Source organism: Vespula pensylvanica, chromosome 6, assembly GCF_014466175.1.
Source record: "Vespula pensylvanica isolate Volc-1 chromosome 6, ASM1446617v1, whole genome shotgun sequence".
Taxonomy (NCBI): Eukaryota; Metazoa; Arthropoda; class Insecta; order Hymenoptera; family Vespidae; genus Vespula; species Vespula pensylvanica.
In genome coordinates, this window is record NC_057690.1 from 3478006 (window position 1) to 3497187 (window position 19182).

At 29.7% G+C, this 19182-nt stretch overlaps 4 protein-coding genes and 1 long non-coding RNA gene across 13 annotated transcripts in view; 4 read left to right on the forward strand and 1 right to left on the reverse strand.

Moving 5' to 3' along the window:
- The first annotated feature begins 52 nt into the window (after nt 1-52).
- Nucleotides 53-3632, forward strand: LOC122630242 (intraflagellar transport protein 46 homolog). Of its 3 annotated transcripts, none has more exons than XM_043814548.1 (4): nt 53-168; nt 2158-2369; nt 2553-2741; nt 2848-3632. In XM_043814548.1, exons 1-4 carry the CDS (start codon nt 151-153, stop codon nt 3422-3424), a joined length of 996 nt encoding a protein of 331 aa, XP_043670483.1. In that variant the 5' UTR covers nt 53-150; the 3' UTR covers nt 3425-3632. The 3 variants fall into 3 exon arrangements, with proteins under 3 accessions (XP_043670483.1, XP_043670485.1, XP_043670484.1); XM_043814550.1 differs by having other exon boundaries at nt 94-208; XM_043814549.1 differs by lacking the exon at nt 53-168 and having other exon boundaries at nt 2070-2369; nt 2848-3631.
- A 1057-nt stretch (nt 3633-4689) lies between these two features.
- LOC122630238 (H(+)/Cl(-) exchange transporter 7) lies at nt 4690-9574 on the forward strand. The gene is made up of 12 exons (XM_043814535.1): nt 4690-5142; nt 5553-5678; nt 5769-5967; nt 6045-6298; nt 6379-6556; nt 6648-7172; nt 7247-7416; nt 7497-7676; nt 8284-8493; nt 8555-8800; nt 8879-8959; nt 9044-9574. The coding sequence occupies exons 1-12, from the start codon at nt 4981-4983 to the stop codon at nt 9143-9145; spliced, it is 2433 nt and encodes an 810-aa protein (XP_043670470.1). The 5' UTR covers nt 4690-4980; the 3' UTR covers nt 9146-9574.
- LOC122630243 lies at nt 9470-10116 on the reverse strand. Its single transcript, XR_006327437.1, has 2 exons — nt 9981-10116; nt 9470-9559 (listed from the first exon to the last, which is right to left on the reverse strand). It is a non-coding gene; the product is annotated as an uncharacterized LOC122630243 (long non-coding RNA).
- LOC122630240 lies at nt 10058-14225 on the forward strand. 6 transcript variants are annotated; one of them, XM_043814543.1, is made up of 3 exons: nt 10058-10193; nt 10823-10900; nt 12398-14225. In XM_043814543.1, the coding sequence occupies exon 3, from the start codon at nt 12618-12620 to the stop codon at nt 13881-13883; it is 1266 nt and encodes a 421-aa protein (XP_043670478.1). In that variant the 5' UTR covers nt 10058-10193; nt 10823-10900; nt 12398-12617; the 3' UTR covers nt 13884-14225. The 6 variants fall into 6 exon arrangements, with proteins under 6 accessions (XP_043670478.1, XP_043670479.1, XP_043670475.1 ...); XM_043814544.1 differs by lacking the exon at nt 10823-10900 and having other exon boundaries at nt 10074-10193; XM_043814540.1 differs by lacking the exons at nt 10058-10193; nt 10823-10900 and adding an exon at nt 11155-11287.
- Nucleotides 14226-14379: 154 nt separating this feature from the next.
- LOC122630241 (diphthine methyltransferase) overlaps nt 14380-19182 on the forward strand; it is a 5125-nt gene continuing 322 nt past the window's right edge. Inside the window, exons 1-4 of one of the 2 annotated variants that reach the window (XM_043814547.1) lie at nt 14380-15255; nt 17798-18425; nt 18484-18619; nt 18693-18997. In XM_043814547.1, coding sequence (XP_043670482.1) covers nt 17822-18425; nt 18484-18619; nt 18693-18997 — 1045 coding nt within the window. In that variant the 5' untranslated portion in view covers nt 14380-15255; nt 17798-17821. Of the gene's footprint in view, nt 15256-17797; nt 18426-18483; nt 18620-18692; nt 19177-19182 lie in introns of those variants that run through there. The other variant, XM_043814546.1, reaches the window with a different exon arrangement.

The window sequence follows — 19182 nt, forward strand, 5'->3', positions numbered from 1 at the left end:
AACAGATGCGTAAGAAGTAATATACATTATCGAGAGTGACTTCGATGACAGCATAAAACATGTTGCAGTATATTCGTCGTCAAAATGACGATGGTCAAGTGACGCGGTCGACCTCGAAGAGACACACCAAAGGGATGAGAGAGAATTTACATGGGTGAAAGTAAACCGGTAAACCGGCCATATCTGACTGTAACTAGTTAAATCTATGGTTCGTGAAACAAACCATATACACACACACACACACACACACACACACACATATAAATTGTGAAACTACTAATAACACATGTAGGTACAATTTATACATAGAACATACATACATAGATAGATGAAAAAATTATCATCGAAGATAAACATAAATTTAATATGTAGATCATTATCAATAATTTATCGATCTATGAACAATTCGTTAGATGTAGTAATTACCCTCCACTATTTTTCTTGTTAAACATTATTTGCTTTATCTTCCTTTATTTTTCTTTTTTTTTTTTTTTCTTTCTTTTTCAGAATACACATATTCATACATATACATTATATACACGTATACATCATCGTACGATTGATAATAGACAAGATAACATAATATGACAAACGAGTACATTTGTCCTGATAGATCTTTATTTGATCTAAACCCGTGTGAGCCTTATCGGTTTTTATTACATTGACATGTCGTTAGACTAAAAAGTAGAATTAACAATCTAACGATCTTCTCGGTCTATACGAAAATCCACAAACGAGTTTGTTAAGAAAAGAACAAGCACAAACAATCGTTAATGATAAAATGAAAAGGATTCAGTAACACACACATACATTCAAGTGACGGTATAGAAGGATTTTATTTACCGTAACCGACACGTGCTAATACATTTGTATATCTGTTTATGTATGGATGCATATATAATATATACGTAAGTCTCTTTCGTCAAACCGGAATACAGTTTTATCAGTTGCACTTGATCTTTTGTCATTTATTCAAGCTTGGTTGACTGACTGTGACTATGAAATTTCCAAATATCTTTTCTGTTTTTTTTTTGTTCTATAGTTCACCATAGGAAATACGTAGCATATATATATGTATTAAGACGTATTTATTAGGCACATTGAAAATAATAAACGATGTCTATCTCAGTATAAAAAAAAAAAAAAGTAAAAATATCGATAAAAAGGACTCACATATATATATATATATATATATATATATATATATATATATATATACCTTCATTTGATCAAAATTCAAATTCGCCATTGTTAAAAATGTTTAACGATATAGAACCGACGCGTCTAGACTGATTCATAAAGAAGGAACATTATTTATATAGAACATTTATTTTTTATCTGATTTTTTTGAAGAAAATAAAAGATTTTATAATATCTTTGATTATATGTCTGTGTGTGTGTATTTGTATGTCTCATAAATTCAATATATGACTTCCTTGATATTAGAATACCTATTTCTATAGTTTCCGGTTGTCCTTTTGTAAAAAGAAACATAATAACGAATATATATATATATATATGTGTGCGTGTGTCTCAGAATGATAAATAATAAAATAAAATCAAATTCAATTTTAATTAAATTTTTAACTAAATATTCCACATTTATATAAAAATTTTCAAAATTTGTTTAACACTGTTCAACTTTTTGTGATTGTTTAAACAAATTATAATTTTTTTTTTACTTATAAAGTACATTAAAACGTTTCATTCATAAGAAAATTTTCTACATACATACCACTTCTAGTTTCATTCTAATTTTATTCTAATTTTTCGGATATCCAGATAAGATATTAGATATTTTTTCATTAAAAAAAAAATTCCAATACTATAAAAAAAAAATTATTATTCAAAGATTTGAAATATTATATATATATATATATATATATATATATATATATATATATACACACATATATATAGAATGTCCATTAGGTGAGTCATGATCGACCAGATATAAAAACCATGGTAACGAAATACGAAACAAATAGAAAAGATTCGTTCTTTCGACGATACATACAGTGGTTAGTCGTAATACTTATAATAATATATAAAAATATAATAGTAATAATAGTATATAATATAATAAAAAATATAATAATTACTAATGACTATTAAAATCATTTCAAATCATTGAAAATAACTTCAATGGACATCAAGGACAGTAGCGAAGAGGAGGACGAAGAAACTCAAGACATTTCGCCGTTCAGTAAATTCGACGAAAGTATCGAAGTTCGTAATGCAGAAGAAATTAAAAGCCCTATTAATCATCCAAGACCACCAAGTTCAAGAAGAGGTCGAAGAAATTTTACGAACGACGGACCTGACATTTTGGAGGTTACCTCACCGCGCGAAAGGCGCGAATTTCGAAGGTAATCGAATAAATACTTATAAATCAATTTTTGTTCGTATCTAAAAAAAAAAATTATTATATATATATATATATAAAAAGATTAACTTGCCAATACGAATTAATAATTAATTTTGTAATAAAAAATAAAATAAGATATTGTTGAGAATTAATAGTACTTTTCAAAATCTGATTATAATTAAAGGTATCCTGATCAAGAAAGATTTGGTAAATCATTAATGATCGGTAGCGATCCATCAGATAGCGAAGAAACAGACGACGATGATATCCAAGGATCAAGTATATCCAAACAAATGGAAATATACGATCCAAAAGAATTCGAAGATCTCAATGTATCAACCGAATTAAAGGAACTCTTTCAGAATATTTCCAGGTATTATAGAATTTCTTTCTTATCAAAAATCATATAGAACGATATTTTTGCTTTTTTTCTAAGATAAGAATTAATAAAAACATTTATCTCCTAAACTGATCATCAGGTATACACCACAAAAGATAGAATTAAATTACAAGTTGGTGCCATTTATTCCTGACTATATACCAGCAGTCGGTGATATAGATGCCTTCATAAAAATACCTAGACCAGACGGAGTGGAGGATAAAATAGGTCTTGCTGTATTGGACGAACCTTGTACAGAACAATCCGACCCAGCTGTATTACATTTACAATTAAGAACTCATTGTAGAAGTGCTGGTGCACCTAGACAAGCAGTAATAAAAAGAGTCGAGGATGCAGAAAAAAATGTTAAGGCTATAGAGAAATGGATCGAAGATATGAATCAACTTCACAGAAGTAAACATCCGCCTGCTGTGCAGTTAACTAAAGCAATGCCTGATATCGACACATTGATGCAACAATGGCCGCCGGATGTTGAGGATCAACTGAACGAGGCCCCACTTGATTTCACCATGCTCGATTGCGAATTATCACGTCTCGTTGACGTTGTCTGCCATCTACTCGATATTCCTTCACATGATGGTTACAGACTTGAAAGTCTGCATACTCTTTTTACACTTTATTGCGAAATACGAAACGCAACATCACAAAAAATTTAAAACTTTCAAAAGAAAGTTTCAAGCTCAATCAGATTCTTCTTTTCTTTATCTCTTTGTTAAAACATATAACTTTGAAGTTACATACATACGTAACTCTATATTTAAAATTTTGTTTTATTTCATTTTACATCATAAAATACTTTGTTGTATATAGTACATACATCATTTATTACCTGCTATATAACTATAAAGTTACAACATATATATCAGTACCTTTGAAATCTTATTTCATTTTCTTTTATACAAAATTAATTATTATTTCATATTTAAAGAGATTATTATTTGATAAATATAAATTATACTTAATATTATTTATACTATAATATATAGCATAGCGTATACTAGTATAAATTATAATATAACTTTCATGTTACATAAGTTCTATTTTAAACGCAAACATAACTGAAGTTATTAAGAATTATGATAACTCTAAGAAAAAAATTAAATTAATCGTATCTACACTCTCTTCGCTCTACAAACATACATATATAATTTATAATCACATATATTATATAACATAATATAGGAAAAGTCTTCGTAATCACTCTTTTTTATAATTCATTTAAAAACTCAACTACATTGGAAGTTAACATTTTTTTTATGATGATATTCAAATATTGATTACAGCCAAGTCACAAATATATATACACATACATATGCATATATATATGTGTATAGTTAAGTAATAACGATAAGTGATGATTACAAACAAGAAAAACACGTGCAAAAAAGATGAGACATTCTTATCAATTCTCATTGAAATATTCCATCAATTTATCATTAAACATTATTTAACCTAAATAAACTATCAAAAGATAGACAAATAAATTATACTTATTAAATAAAATTATATAAGAATTATATATTATATAAATTATATTACACAAATTAAACGTACGTATTATAATATTATATGTATAATATAATATAAATGTTACGTACATTAAATAAATATAAATTATACCTGAAATTAATATATATATATATATAAAAATATTAATTACACGTAATTAGATATAAACAAGATGGCGTCCATTAAAATATAAGCACTATATATAATTAAGAATACGTACAACGATGACCATCACCCATGACTGCCGATCGTCGTCTGTTTCTAATACAATCGACATATGTAAATATAGATCATTCCTCTCCCGCTCTTTTCCCTTTCCGCAATATTATTGTTATCCCTTCTACACAGCTAGTTTTGACGCATGCGTATCTTATCACTCTTTCATCCTCTCTTTTTCTTTCTCTCGCTTTCACTCATTTACTTCCGGAAGACTGTACATTATAGATGATTCAGTACTTTGTAATCACGTGGCATTCAATGCGTAATGCTTTATCTCTATTCCTCATGCGTCAGTCAGTATATCATTTGAAACCGTAGCTTTAATACTGTCATTTGTGAGATAATTATTTTCATAATACGTTAATCACGTAGAATATTAGAAACTTTTATAAAAAATAATAGTAATAACAAACATGAAACATAGTAACGTCAGTACTATATAAAGTGGATTTTCCAAAAATAGAAATTAATAACAGAACATAAAATGACGGACAATTCACCAACAACTCATATCAACGTTAGAATAAACAGCACCGTTGACGAGATTGATGTCTGTCGTAATGACGATGACGACGAAGAAAGACTTTTAAAACCTCGAAATAATTTCCCTTCTTACTCGAACGAAGATATCAATGTTAGATTTCGGGTAAGAAAAAACTCGAATAATATAAACAATAATAGCTTCCATCCAACAATTTTTCACTCATTTTTGGATCTTTTTATTCTCTTTGTTTGATAATGATCATTCTAACCTTACCTCCTGTTCTATATCAATTTTCAAGTTATGATTTGAAATGAGAAACTTTAAGAATTGATTATTCTTTTTCTGTATATTTATAAACGTAATAATAAATAATTTATGCATTTATAAAAATTTTTTGTATACACTATCTGTAGATATCTTCTATATCCTTGTGTTTTGTCATCGGTAGGATATTTGATTTGTGAAAAATAATGAAACTGTTGTGCAAGCATTTTTGATTAATTTTAATTATTAGAATAATTAATTGTTGCATCAATGAAAATTCTATTTCTTTCCTTTGATTTTTTTAACAGAACATTATTTACAATGGCGTCTCCATGTGCAATATTATGGAGAGCCTTTCTAATCGACAATCAAGAAGGCTTAATAGTCAAGATATAAAACCAGGAGCTACTAATTTTCTTTCGATTAATTACGAGGTAGTTTTCATATATCTAAAGTTTATATGTATTATTATTATTATATAATTTTAAACGATGATTGATTTTAATCTTTTTTTTCTTATCTAGAGTCTCGATTATGATCCATGTGAAAACTACCTTCTTCAGGACGAAGAAAGGAAAAAGGGTTACAAATTTGTTGTTAAAAAAAATTTTGCAAGATGGTTCATCTTTTTGTTAATAGGAATTTGTACTGCTTTTATAGCATGTTTTGTAGATATTTCAATAGAACAATTATCAAATATAAAATATGGATATCTAAAAACTTGTATCCTTGACTATTGAAATTCACATGACTTTTTATAAGACACTTTGATATAAAGACATTCTTACATATCATAATAGATGTAGATCACTGTGTGGTTAATAATTGTTTATGGCTACCATATATATTATGGTTAATTTCCAATCTAATACCAGTATTGATAGGTGCTATATTAGTATCCTATGTTGAACCTGTCGCAGCTGGTAGTGGCATTCCACAGGTGAAATGTTATTTAAATGGAATAAAAGTACCTCGAGTAGTACGAATTAAAACTTTAGCAGTTAAAATAATTGGTGTCATTTGTACTGTAGTAGGTGGATTAGCTGGAGGAAAGGTAATATAAGTGATTTCTTTTGGCAATAATTTTAAATGAAAATAAAATTTACAATTACATTTTTTGCATTAATGAAAAAGGAAGGACCAATGATACACTCTGGAGCAGTAGTTGCTGCAGGAATATCTCAAGGAAAAAGTACAACGTTTAAAAAAGATTTAGGAATCTTTAAATATTTTAGAGAAGATCATGAAAAAAGAGATTTTGTGTCTGGCGGGGCAGCCAGTGGTGTATCGGCTGCTTTTGGCGCACCTATAGGTTAAAAATATTTTATAGAATTATATATCTGTATATACATAGAAACTAATGAATATCAGTACATATTTTTATATATAGATCAATATTTTAGGTGGAGTTTTATTTAGTATCGAAGAAGGTACTAGTTTCTTTAATCAAAGTCTTACATGGAGAACATTTTTTGCTAGCATGATCACCACTTTCACATTGAACATTATTCTTAGTACATACCATGGACATCCTGGTGATCTTTCTTATCCAGGTTTACTAAATTTGGGAAAATTTGATTCAATACCATACCAAGTTTATGAAATTCCTTTATTTATGATAGTCGGAACGATAGGCGGTATTCTTGGTGCTTTGTGGAATCACATAAATTACAAAATTACATGTTTTCGATTAAAATATATAACACAAAAATGGTTGAAAGTAATAGAAGCTCTTTCAATTGCAACAATGAGCGCAACAATGGGATTTTTGATGATATATTTTCTTGATGATTGCAAACCAATTGGACAAGATCCTACTAAGTTTCCTATTCAGATGTATTGTAAGGAAGGAGAGTACAGTGCAGTTGCTGCTTTATGGTTTCAAACACCAGAAAGTAGCGTGCGATCTTTATTTCATGATCCTAAAGGTATATCATAACAATATCTCATATTTTATAATACATTTTTAAAACGTAAAAATATTTATATTCTTTCTTTATAGGTTCTCACAATGATATAACTTTGGCTATTTTTATTATACTCTATTTTATCCTAGCAGTTTTTACATTTGGATTATCTATGTCTAGTGGACTTTTTATTCCATCACTTTTAATTGGTTCTGCTTGGGGTAGACTTATTGGATCAGGATTATCAAAAATATGTCCAAATTGTGTAAGAAGAAATCCCAAAAAAATATAGAGTATGTGATTCTAATATTTTTCTCAAATGGATGTTTATTTCATTGACAATAGGTGGTATTGGATCCTGGAAAATATGCTTTGCTAGGAGCTGCTGCACAATTGGGTGGAATTGTTAGAATGACAATTAGTTTAACTGCAATTTTAATTGAAGCAACTCAAGGGATATCTTTTGGTTTGCCTGTAATAATAGTTCTTATTATGGCAAAGTGGGTTGGCGATTTCTTTAATGAGGTAAATAAGTAAACAATTGCATAAAATTTAATAATCATAAAATATTGACTAATCGAATAAACCAATAAGCAATATCAAAATTTTCAGTATTTTATAATATTTTATATTGAAAATTCTAATATTATTTATTGGTCCAAACACAATACCAAATTATTAAAAAATACTATAAAATTAAAAAATATACTAGTATTCAGTATTCAAATATAAAATATTGACAATTGCGACATTACTTATTAGCCAAATATTCTGAATTCAATCAGTCATGCGAAGTTAACTCGCAAGGCCAATTGCCCCTTATCCCCACTCTTTTATTTCCTCTTAACGGATTCTCGCTCCCACCATAGCAGTATTTTCGAGTGTCTGTTCACTGTTTCTGCACTGCCACGCAATTCTACTGCTACATCGTTCTTAAACAAAGAACTTATCTGTCCATTATCTAAAATTAAATATCTGAAAACATTAGAAAAGTAAATTTGCTGTAATGGATATACAATAGTGGTTGAATTATCTCTTCTCCATCGAAGTTTGCATGTTTTTAAGATTAAATAATTATATCAAAATATAAAATATATATAATTATAATTATTTAATAATTATTATTTAACAGGGTATTTATGATATTCATATACAAATGGCAGGAGTACCGTTATTACCATGGGAAGCACCTCCTTTGTCAAATAATATTTATGCTAGCGAGATTATGAGTCATCCTGTGGTAACTTTAAAAACTGTTGAAAATGTAGGACACATTGTGGAACTTTTAAAATGTATTTCATTTAATGGATTTCCTGTAGTAGATCCTCCAAATAGTGATCAGGTAATTCATCCTACAATCTATTCAATAGATATAGTTCTAACCTTATCATTAATGTTTTCAGAATGAAATACATTCTTATGGTCGATTTCGTGGACTAGTGCTACGTTCTCAATTAATAGCTCTTTTACAAAACAGAGTATTTAACGAATATGCAGAATTTTGGGAGTCAACATTGGATATTAAAGTTTTTCGCAAGGATTATCCAAGATATCCATCTATTGAACAAGTTCATATTACAGAAGAAGAAAAAACATATACAATTGATTTAAGACCTATTATGAATCCTTCTCCATATACATTACAACATGTTAGTATTTCTATTTTATAATAATATTTTGAAGAAAATAATTTTCTCAAAATAAAAAAAAAAATCTGTTTTTTTCAGTCTGCTACACTGCCACGTGTTTTTAGACTTTTTAGAGCCTTAGGTCTTCGGCATTTACCTATTGTAAATGACACCAATGAGGTATACAATCTTATATATAATACTCACAATGTCATATTTTAATCACAATACTAAATAATAATATTAATAACATTGATTACATAGGTAGTTGGAATGATTACACGAAAAGATGTTGCTAGATATAGAATATGGAAACATAGAGGTAGAATGGGATTGGATGAACTTTTAATTACTGACACTATATAAATTGATGAAGTTGAAGAATTTTTTATGTTAGACGGACGAAATTACTGTTGGTCAAATGCTTAATAATATTTTAGACTGTTACAATAATTTATAGAAAAAGTACAAACATGCCTTTACGAAGTTGACATAGTTTAATAAAAATGACACAAAAGCAATCTGCATATATAAAAATATGCGAATCGCTCAAAATATGTATATGTATATATACATATATATGTAAAGAAATAAGATTTAATTATTAACAAATAATTCCCAGCCAAGCCATGACCATAATGTAAAAAATAGATACACCGGAATGATAATTAATAATAAAAGAAAATAGTATTCGAGCTGTGGAATATACATATTTCATTTATATTTGTACATATAACTAGTGTTTTAGTCGATTTGTCTTTTGTTGTATAAATAATATACCTGTAACAAACAAAAGAGTATATACATATATTTTTTTCATTTACATTATACAACAAATATTTATATTGTATATATTTATACATTTATTTGTTAAATATTCAGAAAACTATTAAAAATAAATTATAAACGGATATAATGTTTTTTAATTATAAACATCATAAATATGAGCTATTACATTTACAAAAATATAAATAATTAAATTTTTTATTTGTACGCAAATGTACATATACATAAGAAAACAATTTATTTAAAAAGAAAATCAATAAATTAAAATATCTCTTCACAAATATAAATAAATAATAAGTTAACCTCTAATTTGTAGAACTGACGAAAAGAAAGTTTAAGAACTTATAGACATTGACTTTGATTAGTTGCAAGAAGTTATTTCGGGAACGAATCACCTTGAAGCAACGCTACCTACGTAAAGTGGAAGAATCTATCTCTCTCTGATCTACAATAAACTCCAATTACTTAGTATTTTTTCGTCGAACTATACCAGTAAATGTGATTGTCTATTGCCAAATCCAACGTATTGTATCAAGAGCTCCATATTATACACCGTTCGTTTATCAATTATTTTCTAAGTTTATAGAAATTATTCTGAAACTGTGTATTTACTTGGTACTTTTTCAAAGTAAGTAATAGAATCAATAAATCTTTTATCGAAATGTACGTAAAGTCATAACCTTATTTCCTAAAAACGTTGTCACTGTATGTCCGCCATTGTTACGATCGCTTTATCATCATTTCAAGGCGGGAAATTTCAACACGTAAGAATATAAATATAATTGAAAACATTCGATTTATACGCTACTAAAAGATTAATAATAATATAAATTAAATCATTATTATACAGAGTATGAAATAGAACTGATATTCGAAACTCAAGAAAATTTTGGAAAGTTCGAAGGTCCTTCATATTCTATCAAATTCGAAATAACAAAAAGACATAAATATAAATCTGCTAAACTCACTTATATGACTTTGTTAGAAAGGTTAAAAGTACATTATGTACAAAATATTATTCGGTATCGTCTGACAAAAAGAATCTACCAAATCTCATTACATTTAATCAACGTAGTTAGACTTTTGAATATAAACAAAATTACGAAACAGTTTATTCATAATATAATAATTTTATAAATAAGAATTCATATTCGAATCAAACGAAAGCCATTTTGATTATGATCATAACCTAAACTTTTATATATCGGTATAAACAAAATATGCGTCTTAATGTCAAAACTTTGTCGTTTCTTAAAGGAAGATTAATGACCTTGGAACTCTTGAGGGATAAGATAGAACGTTTGGGATCAGGAAATATAAAAGGAGAGAATCAAAGTAAGTGGAGAGAAGAGAAGACGGAGTCGGCTTCCTCGTGGGTCGATCGTGTCGTTGAAAAGGCAATAAGGAGAAGGGAGAGTAAGAAAAAGAGAGAGAGAGAGAAAGAGAAAGGGGAAGAAGAAAGGAAAGAAGAAGAGAGTGGGAGGGAAAGAAAAGGATAGAAAAAGAGGAAAGGCGCCGTCCTCCTAGTGGTCGTCCGACGAACGTCTTCGTGCATTTTAAGACGCGGCCGGTGGCCGGTCAATAGTTTCCCGGTTTCTTTCTTTCTCTCTCTATCTTTCTCACTTCTGTGTGTGTGTCTCTCTCACTCTCTCTCTCCTTCTCTTTCTCTCCCTTACTCTCTTCGGTCGTACACCTGTCCGTCGTGAAGTTGCAGACGGAGAGGTAGGAAGGGGTTATGGTCAATAAACGCAACCACGTCACACGCAGCCTATCGGCGACCCCGCTTGGCCCCTTAAAGTGGCCCCGAACGAAAATCTTACATGTCGACCCGATATTTCCTTTTGTGCGTTTGTCTGCGAAATATCTTGAGAAAAGTTCGATCGATTTTCATTTGGCCGATATCGACGGATTCCGTGTGTCTCGAGGATTGTACGATTGTGAAACAAGACACGTGCGCGTGCCGGTATTAATAAACGGTGGGTTGATCGTACGTGTACGTGGATTCACCGAATTGCGTCCGCCATTGTTGTGATTGGTGGTGAACGTTCCAGAGAAGACGGCGTTTCTTAACTTCGGACGCGCATGCGCATTTACGCGGCAAACTCGACGACGCTCTTCTTTCGAATTTTCGGAGACGCGACGCATACACACACATACATACACACGACGCACGCACGCTGCCACTACACCATTTTACTACCACTACTACTACAACCGTAACATACAAACGCGTGTCGGCGCGCGCGTGCCCGCCCGAGCATTTCGAAAATCTCATTTACCGATGCTTTTTTACGCACGTGCTTGCAACCCTGAATTTACACCTGTCGCTTGCGCTCGCGTGCGCCCGCGCATTTCGTTTGACGCACTTTTACAATTATACGTTTAAAAACGCCGGCTTGTCTTTTGCTTCTTTCTTTCTTTTTATTTTTTTTTCTTTCTCTCTCTCTCTCTCTCTCTCTCTCTCTCTCTCTCTTTCTTTCTTTCTTTCTTTCTTTCTTTCTTTCTTTCTTTCTGTCTCTCTCTCTCTCTCTTTCTTTCGCTCTCTTTTTTTTACGTTTCTACAAGAAGGAATCTACGCTTACCCATTTTCTTAAAGGATCGCTGGCGTTCATAATGTGCGCGTCTTCTTATATCATAAAATTTTATATCGACGTATGATTTTTAAAACGCGATTATATCGATTCTACTCGATTATAGTTGAATTTTGAAACGATTTAAAAATATAGATGTAACTAATGTAGTTTTTTTTTTTTTTTTTAAATTGATTGCATGTTATAATATCGATAACGTTTAATATTTTTGATGGGAAAACGAAGTGAATTTTTGTTTCAGGAAGAATATCATGTTCAGGGGTAACATACTTCAGTCTTATTAGACATAAAAGTGTCTACAACAGTCTGGAATATAGTGAGGAATAAAAAGAGAGCTATACAGTGGAATTAGCTGGACGCGTATGCCCAGCATATATTTTGCTAGTATTTGTTTTTTTAAATTTTGTAAAGATGACAGTCTATATTAATAATGATGTTTGTTACTTGCATAATTACGTGTTATGCCCAAGGCCAAGAAAAAATCTTACCTTAGAAAGGTAAGGGAAATGCGAGAGTATAGACGACAAAAACTAATGTCAGAAACAGCAGAGGAACGTGCTCTACGATTATATACGTCGGCTGAAAGAATGAAGAACGCCAGAGCAAAAGAAACTGAAGAACAAGCTGCTCTAAGAAGGATGCAAGAAGCTCAGAGAATGGCCAGGCATCGGGCTAAGAAGAAGCGTTGTCTCGATGAAAATCTAGCTAGAGAGATATCTAAAATTGCAGAACTCTCTAAAATGCCAGATGCAGCGACGATCGCTCAAATGTCTGAAATGAATATGAATAAAATATCTGCAGAATTGAAGCAGATGATGGAGAGAGGAAAAGTTCCAGAACATATAGTACAGATGGCTCAACTTGCGGAATTTAGTAAAATGACCGAATTAAACAAAATGTCTCAAGATATGGCGAAGAGATACGAAATGGAAAAAATGGCAGAGTATGCCAAAACAACAGAGTATGTAAAAATGCAAGAAATCGCCAAGATGTCAGAGATAGCTAAAATGAATGAAATGGTTAAATTGTCAGAAATGGCTAAGTATAATGACATAACAAAAATAAGTGAGATTGCCAAAATGAATGAAATGATCAAAATGTCTCAAATGGCAAAGATTAACGAGGCACAAAGAATGAACGAAATAGCAAAATTAAATGAGATGGTAAAAATGACAGAAATGGCTAAATACAATAATGATATAACGAAACTCAACGAGATTGCTCAAATTAATGAAATGGCTAAAGAGATAGCAAAGATGAACGAAAAAACTAAAATGAATGAAATGATTAAAATGGCAAATATACAGAACGATATAGCAAAAATGCCAGAGTACTCGAAAATAGCCGAAATGGCTAAATTAACGGAGTTAGCTAAGCTTAATGAAATAACGATAACAAAATTAAATGATCCTCCTCCACCCAAAGTAGCAGAAATTCCAAGAATTCCTGAACCTGTGATTACTGTGCCAAATCCAAGGAATTTGCAAAACGTTCAAACTGTTCAAGTAGCACAGGCTAGCCCATCTAGTACGATAAATTTTCCGACTGTGCCTGGCCAGGGTAAATATGCCCAGCTACTGGTTATTATCGAAGAACTCGGTAGAGACATTCGCCTCTCGTATGCAGGAAGTCGTAGTGCCGCGGAACGCCTGAAAATGGGTATACAGCACGCAAGGATTCTCGTACGAGAATGTTTGTTAGAAACAGAACATAATGCGCGACAATGATCTGTCGATGAACTTAGCCGCTAGATTTTTAGCAGATTATTTTCCAAGATGATGATATGTATGATCTATCGAATGCAGCAGATTATTGTCTTTGTTCGAACAAAGAAGTTTACAAGTTATAAGAAATATATCTGCTGCTATGTATATTATGCCATCTTGCCGATATAAGCTTAGTACCACTTTGACAATGAATCAAAATGCATTATAATGGACTGCTTGTTTAAAAATATTATGCGATCTGATAAATACTTGTAATGTATTTGGTATATTAGATTGTCAAAGAAAAGAAGTTTTAAGCCAGTGGTATTTAAGGCTTAATACATATTATTATTATTATTATTATTATTATTATTATTATTATTATTATTATTATTGAATTGGTTATTTGTTTAATTGCACGAATATAATTATCTTTAAACGTGCAGTTATATATATTTTTATATATATGTATATATATATGTGTGTGTGTATATTATGCTATGTATATATGGCATATATATTATATACATGTGTATGTATATATGTATATATATATATATCTACGTACAGTATGAATTTTTAAATGGGGGAAAAGATCGTTTTTAAATTTTCTCTTGTTTTATAAAAGATCGTATGTTTTTGCAGTTCGGGTCTCGTACGATAGAAAAATCTATAAATAATCCTTAGACTTGACTAAGTTCTAATGTAGAACATAGAATATATCAAACTAGAAACAATGTGTACACTGAAGAGTCTTCTCACTTATATTTTATATATAAAAAATATTTTATTGCAATTTTGGTTAATACGACGGGTATACAATAATTACTTATAGTATACGTATGAGAAGAAAATTGATCAAACAAAAATGTACCTACGAGAAATATAATCCCTGGACATAAATATGAGGTATTGCTCAATAAAGTCTCAGTTTTTTTAAAATGTCTTCTCTATCGCATTATTTTTCTCAAACAAAAATGTTATACGAATGAATGACGACAGAAAAAATAAAAATTTCAATTTTTATGTAATATTCTCTGTATATGTACATACGAAACGTAACACACGTAACTGTGTGATTGTATTACAAACGATATGTTGTTTTGATGAAAATACATTTAACAATATGTTTTTATTGTTTATAATTAAAATTGTTGAAAACTAAACGAGAAATTTAAGAAAGTATACGTTCTCTTTTATTTACATTTGTGAAGGTTAGGTAAATAGTACATATATACGTAACAGTGTAAGGAGAAAACCCGACTGCGGCGCAACGACTTGCGGCTGCTAGTTGCAGTGTGTCGATAAAAAAGCTAAGTGATTGATTGTTTGTTGCTTATGTACTTATTGTACAGCTATATATAAACAGTGCAGTTGCAGATTATTATTTAAGGTATGTAAATACGATTAAACTTACGCCTATATTTTTCATAATTATGAAAAAGCGTATTTGAGGTTATGTTAGAGCTATATGTACTCTTGTCTCTTTTTCTGCCCTCTCTCTCTCTCTCTCTCTCTCTCTCTCTCTCTCTCTCTCTCTCTCTCTCTCTCTCTCTCTCTCTTACTCACTCACCCACTTATGATTTTAAAAAATAATAAATAAATATAAAAAATATAATTGTTGGAAAATCTATAACGATCCATTATATAAAGCTTGCTTTAATTGTTACAATTAGGTTTTATCTCTTTCTTTCTCTGAGATTTATTTAGAGATTATTTTTATTTCAAATTTGTTGAAATAAATGAATTATTTATTAAGGTAAACAATAAGGAAAATAATAGAAGAAAACTCAAGATAAAGAAGATGGAAGAAGAACGTGGAAACGTAGAAGTTTGTAAGAATGTAGAAGTTTCTACAAAAGTAACAGAGCCATTGTTAAATGTACCAAATCCCAGGGCTTTACAGCAAAATTCAGTGGTATCTACTACTACTATTCCTGGTCAATCTAAATATATTCAATTACTTAATGTTATAGAAGAACTAGGTCGTGATATAAGACCTAGCTATGCAGGAAGTCGTACTTCTGCCGAAAGAATTAAGCGTGGCATAGTACATGCACGCATTCTAGTCAGAGAATGCCTAGTTGAAACTGAAAAAAGTGCTCGTCAATAATGTATATATTACTAAGTCACAAAATTGATAAAGAAGTAGTAGGTCTTTTGTATTATTGTGTCATTATGCAATTATATATAAAGAAAAAAAAATTGTTAATGTATCAAACTATAGGAAAAGTCATAACTATAGAATCTATATCTATTTTTATGAAGGAAAGGTGCAGACCTAATACATTACTCTTTAGGACTATATCATCTACCTCAAATATTGACCAACTTAAATCATAGTACAAGTTAGGAACATAATACTATATGGAGAATCTCATTTCACTTTCCTATCTTTTAAAATTATTTATTCTTTTAAACAATTGTTTATATATACATAAAGTATATAAAAACAAATACATATACACGAAGAATGTCGGTATTTTTAAATATAATAATTATACCAAAGAGGTACATAGATTCTTGTTTTTGCCAAAGACTGAATGAAAACATAGACCTGCCAGTTTATGTTTTTATCTTATTTTAAAAGTAATCTATTCATTCCTTTTTTTTGTGTAACTTAATTTATTTATTTTAATAACAATGACAAGATCTAAACGCTATGATTTTAATGAAAAAATAATGACAACACTGCCAAAAACACAGCAGAAGTAATTTATATGCGAATCAAGCATAATTCTAAAATACTAAGAATTTTTAGTATAAATCAATATATAATTTTAATGTTAATGACCAACCATATCTTTGAATGTCTTTCTCAGCTCCTAAACTGATAGTTTAACTAAGTACAGCTATTGTGTCATAGAACATTTTATCTTCTACAGTATAAATATAATACGAAGATAAGATGATTAACTCAATTAATAAACTGCTGCCATAATGAGAAAGAGAAGAAACACCACTTTTGCAGAATGTTTTACTTAGGTTGCAAATAAATATATTATAACATTTTATAGATAGACTTATTCATTTTTTGCGTGCAAATTAATTACAAAATACTCATAGTACAATATTTCTTATAAATACAGAGTATACAATAGCCAGAATTTCTGCTTCATATACGGCCTTATTCAAAGACATGCTGGTAGTACAAATATTTATTTCCTGATTTTTTAAGAATGATATTGTAAACAAATGAAACTGTATACTGTATAATTCGATTGATATAAGATGATTGATATAGACTCTATGATTTAAATGCAATTTTATGAAAATAATTGATATGAAAGATTTTATATATATATATATATGTATGTATATATATATATATGTATATGTATGTATGTATGGATGATGTTAATAAGTTCCTAACTATTTTAATAATCTATCAATTCAATATAATGAGTAGTACATTACTAGCAGTAAAATTTCAATTCTAATGGCTTATATCCAGCAAATATACGAATGCTCTCCAAAAAAAAAGTATATATATATATATATATATACAACTGCTATAGAAAAATGTTATATTACTGTGATCTGAATATAGAATATCTATATCCAAAGGAATATGAGTATACCTATATCAAGTACCTACGAGTGTACTTTTTTATTTTCCCAATGGATTCATTATTTCTATGAAGTAACAATTGAAAAAAGAATAATAATCTTACTAATTTATTAATTATATATGTTTTGAAGTTTTATGTAATAATGTGCATTTATATAATATCTTCGTATTATTTTATATCAATGTTAATTCGTGATATTAACATTAACCATATGTTACTTATAATATATGAAACAAATAAAAGCTTTTGTATTAGAGCAATACATATTTTATTATCTATGTCAATTATAACATTGTAATCTCCAAAATCTAATTCTATTAAAAATATAAACCTAATTTATTATGTATATTATTTCTGTTTCAGGTTGTGTACCTGCTTGTTTTAGACATGTTTCAAACTTTGAGTATATTCGATACACAACTTTACGCGGACTCTGTGGAATGGTGTCCCATAGAACCATTCAAAGACTTGTTTGTATGTGGAACATATCAACTGATAGAAAATACAGAAAGTATTGCGAAAAAAGAATCAAAATCAAGTAAACGTTTAGGCAGAATATATTTGTTTCAAGTTGTTAAAAATGGTAGTATGAAATTATTGCAACAATTAGAAACAGAAGGAGTATTGGATATGAAATGGGCACACGTTACGTGTAATCAAAAAATATTGTTAGGCGTCGTTAATTCGTTAGGATATTTGCAAATTTACCAATTACGAAATGGAGACGACGAAATGTTAAAATTAATGACGGAATTGAAAGTAAACGATCAGAAGGAAGAAATTCTAGCTTTATCCCTCGACTGGTCTACTGGAAAATATTCTTGCGAAAATAATTCCATAGTTAAAATAATAGTTAGCGATTCTACTGGTGACATAACTTTATTCGAGTTACATAACGACCAAATAAAAAATCTAACGTCATGGTTGTCTCACGAATACGAAGCATGGATATCTGCTTTCGATTATTGGAATGTAAACATAATATACACGGGTACGAATTTATATATTTAACCTTCACGTTATGATTTGACAAATAATAATTATTTAAGGTGGAGATGATTGCAAATTTCAACGATTTGATATAAGAACAGAAAAGAAATTTACCATGAGCAATATGATTCATACAGCCGGTGTTACTAGTATTCACAGCAATGCTGATAAAGAACATATATTAGCATCAGGAAGGTATAAAAGAAAATATTTACACTGTATACTTATATACATAACAGTACATTCTACAAAGATAAATAATTTTTAGTTACGACGAAAAATTACGTTTATGGGATACGAGAAATTTCAAGAGACCGATCTCAGAAACGAATTTGCATGGCGGTATTTGGCGTTTAAAATGGGATCCTTTAGCGCGTCGATTTCTATTGGCTGCTTGTATGTACGGTGGATTTAAAGTAATCGATTGTCAGAATACAGAGATGCCTTCCATCGTTGACGAATATAATAATCATGAAAGTTTATCTTACGGATGCGATTGGTCATTCCTTTCGCGTCAATGTATCTCAGAACGAGCTATATTTCAAACGAACGAGCAAAACGTAGGGTTAGTGAGTACGTGTACATTTTACGATCATAATTTAAAACTTTCTGTAGTACGTTTGACCGACGAATAATCAAATGATTTATATTTATAGTTATTACAAATGTATATCATATACATCGACAGTTTATATACTATCACATATTTATACGTGAACATATTCTAGAAACGTCTCTTGAAAAGATTTTTTTTTTTT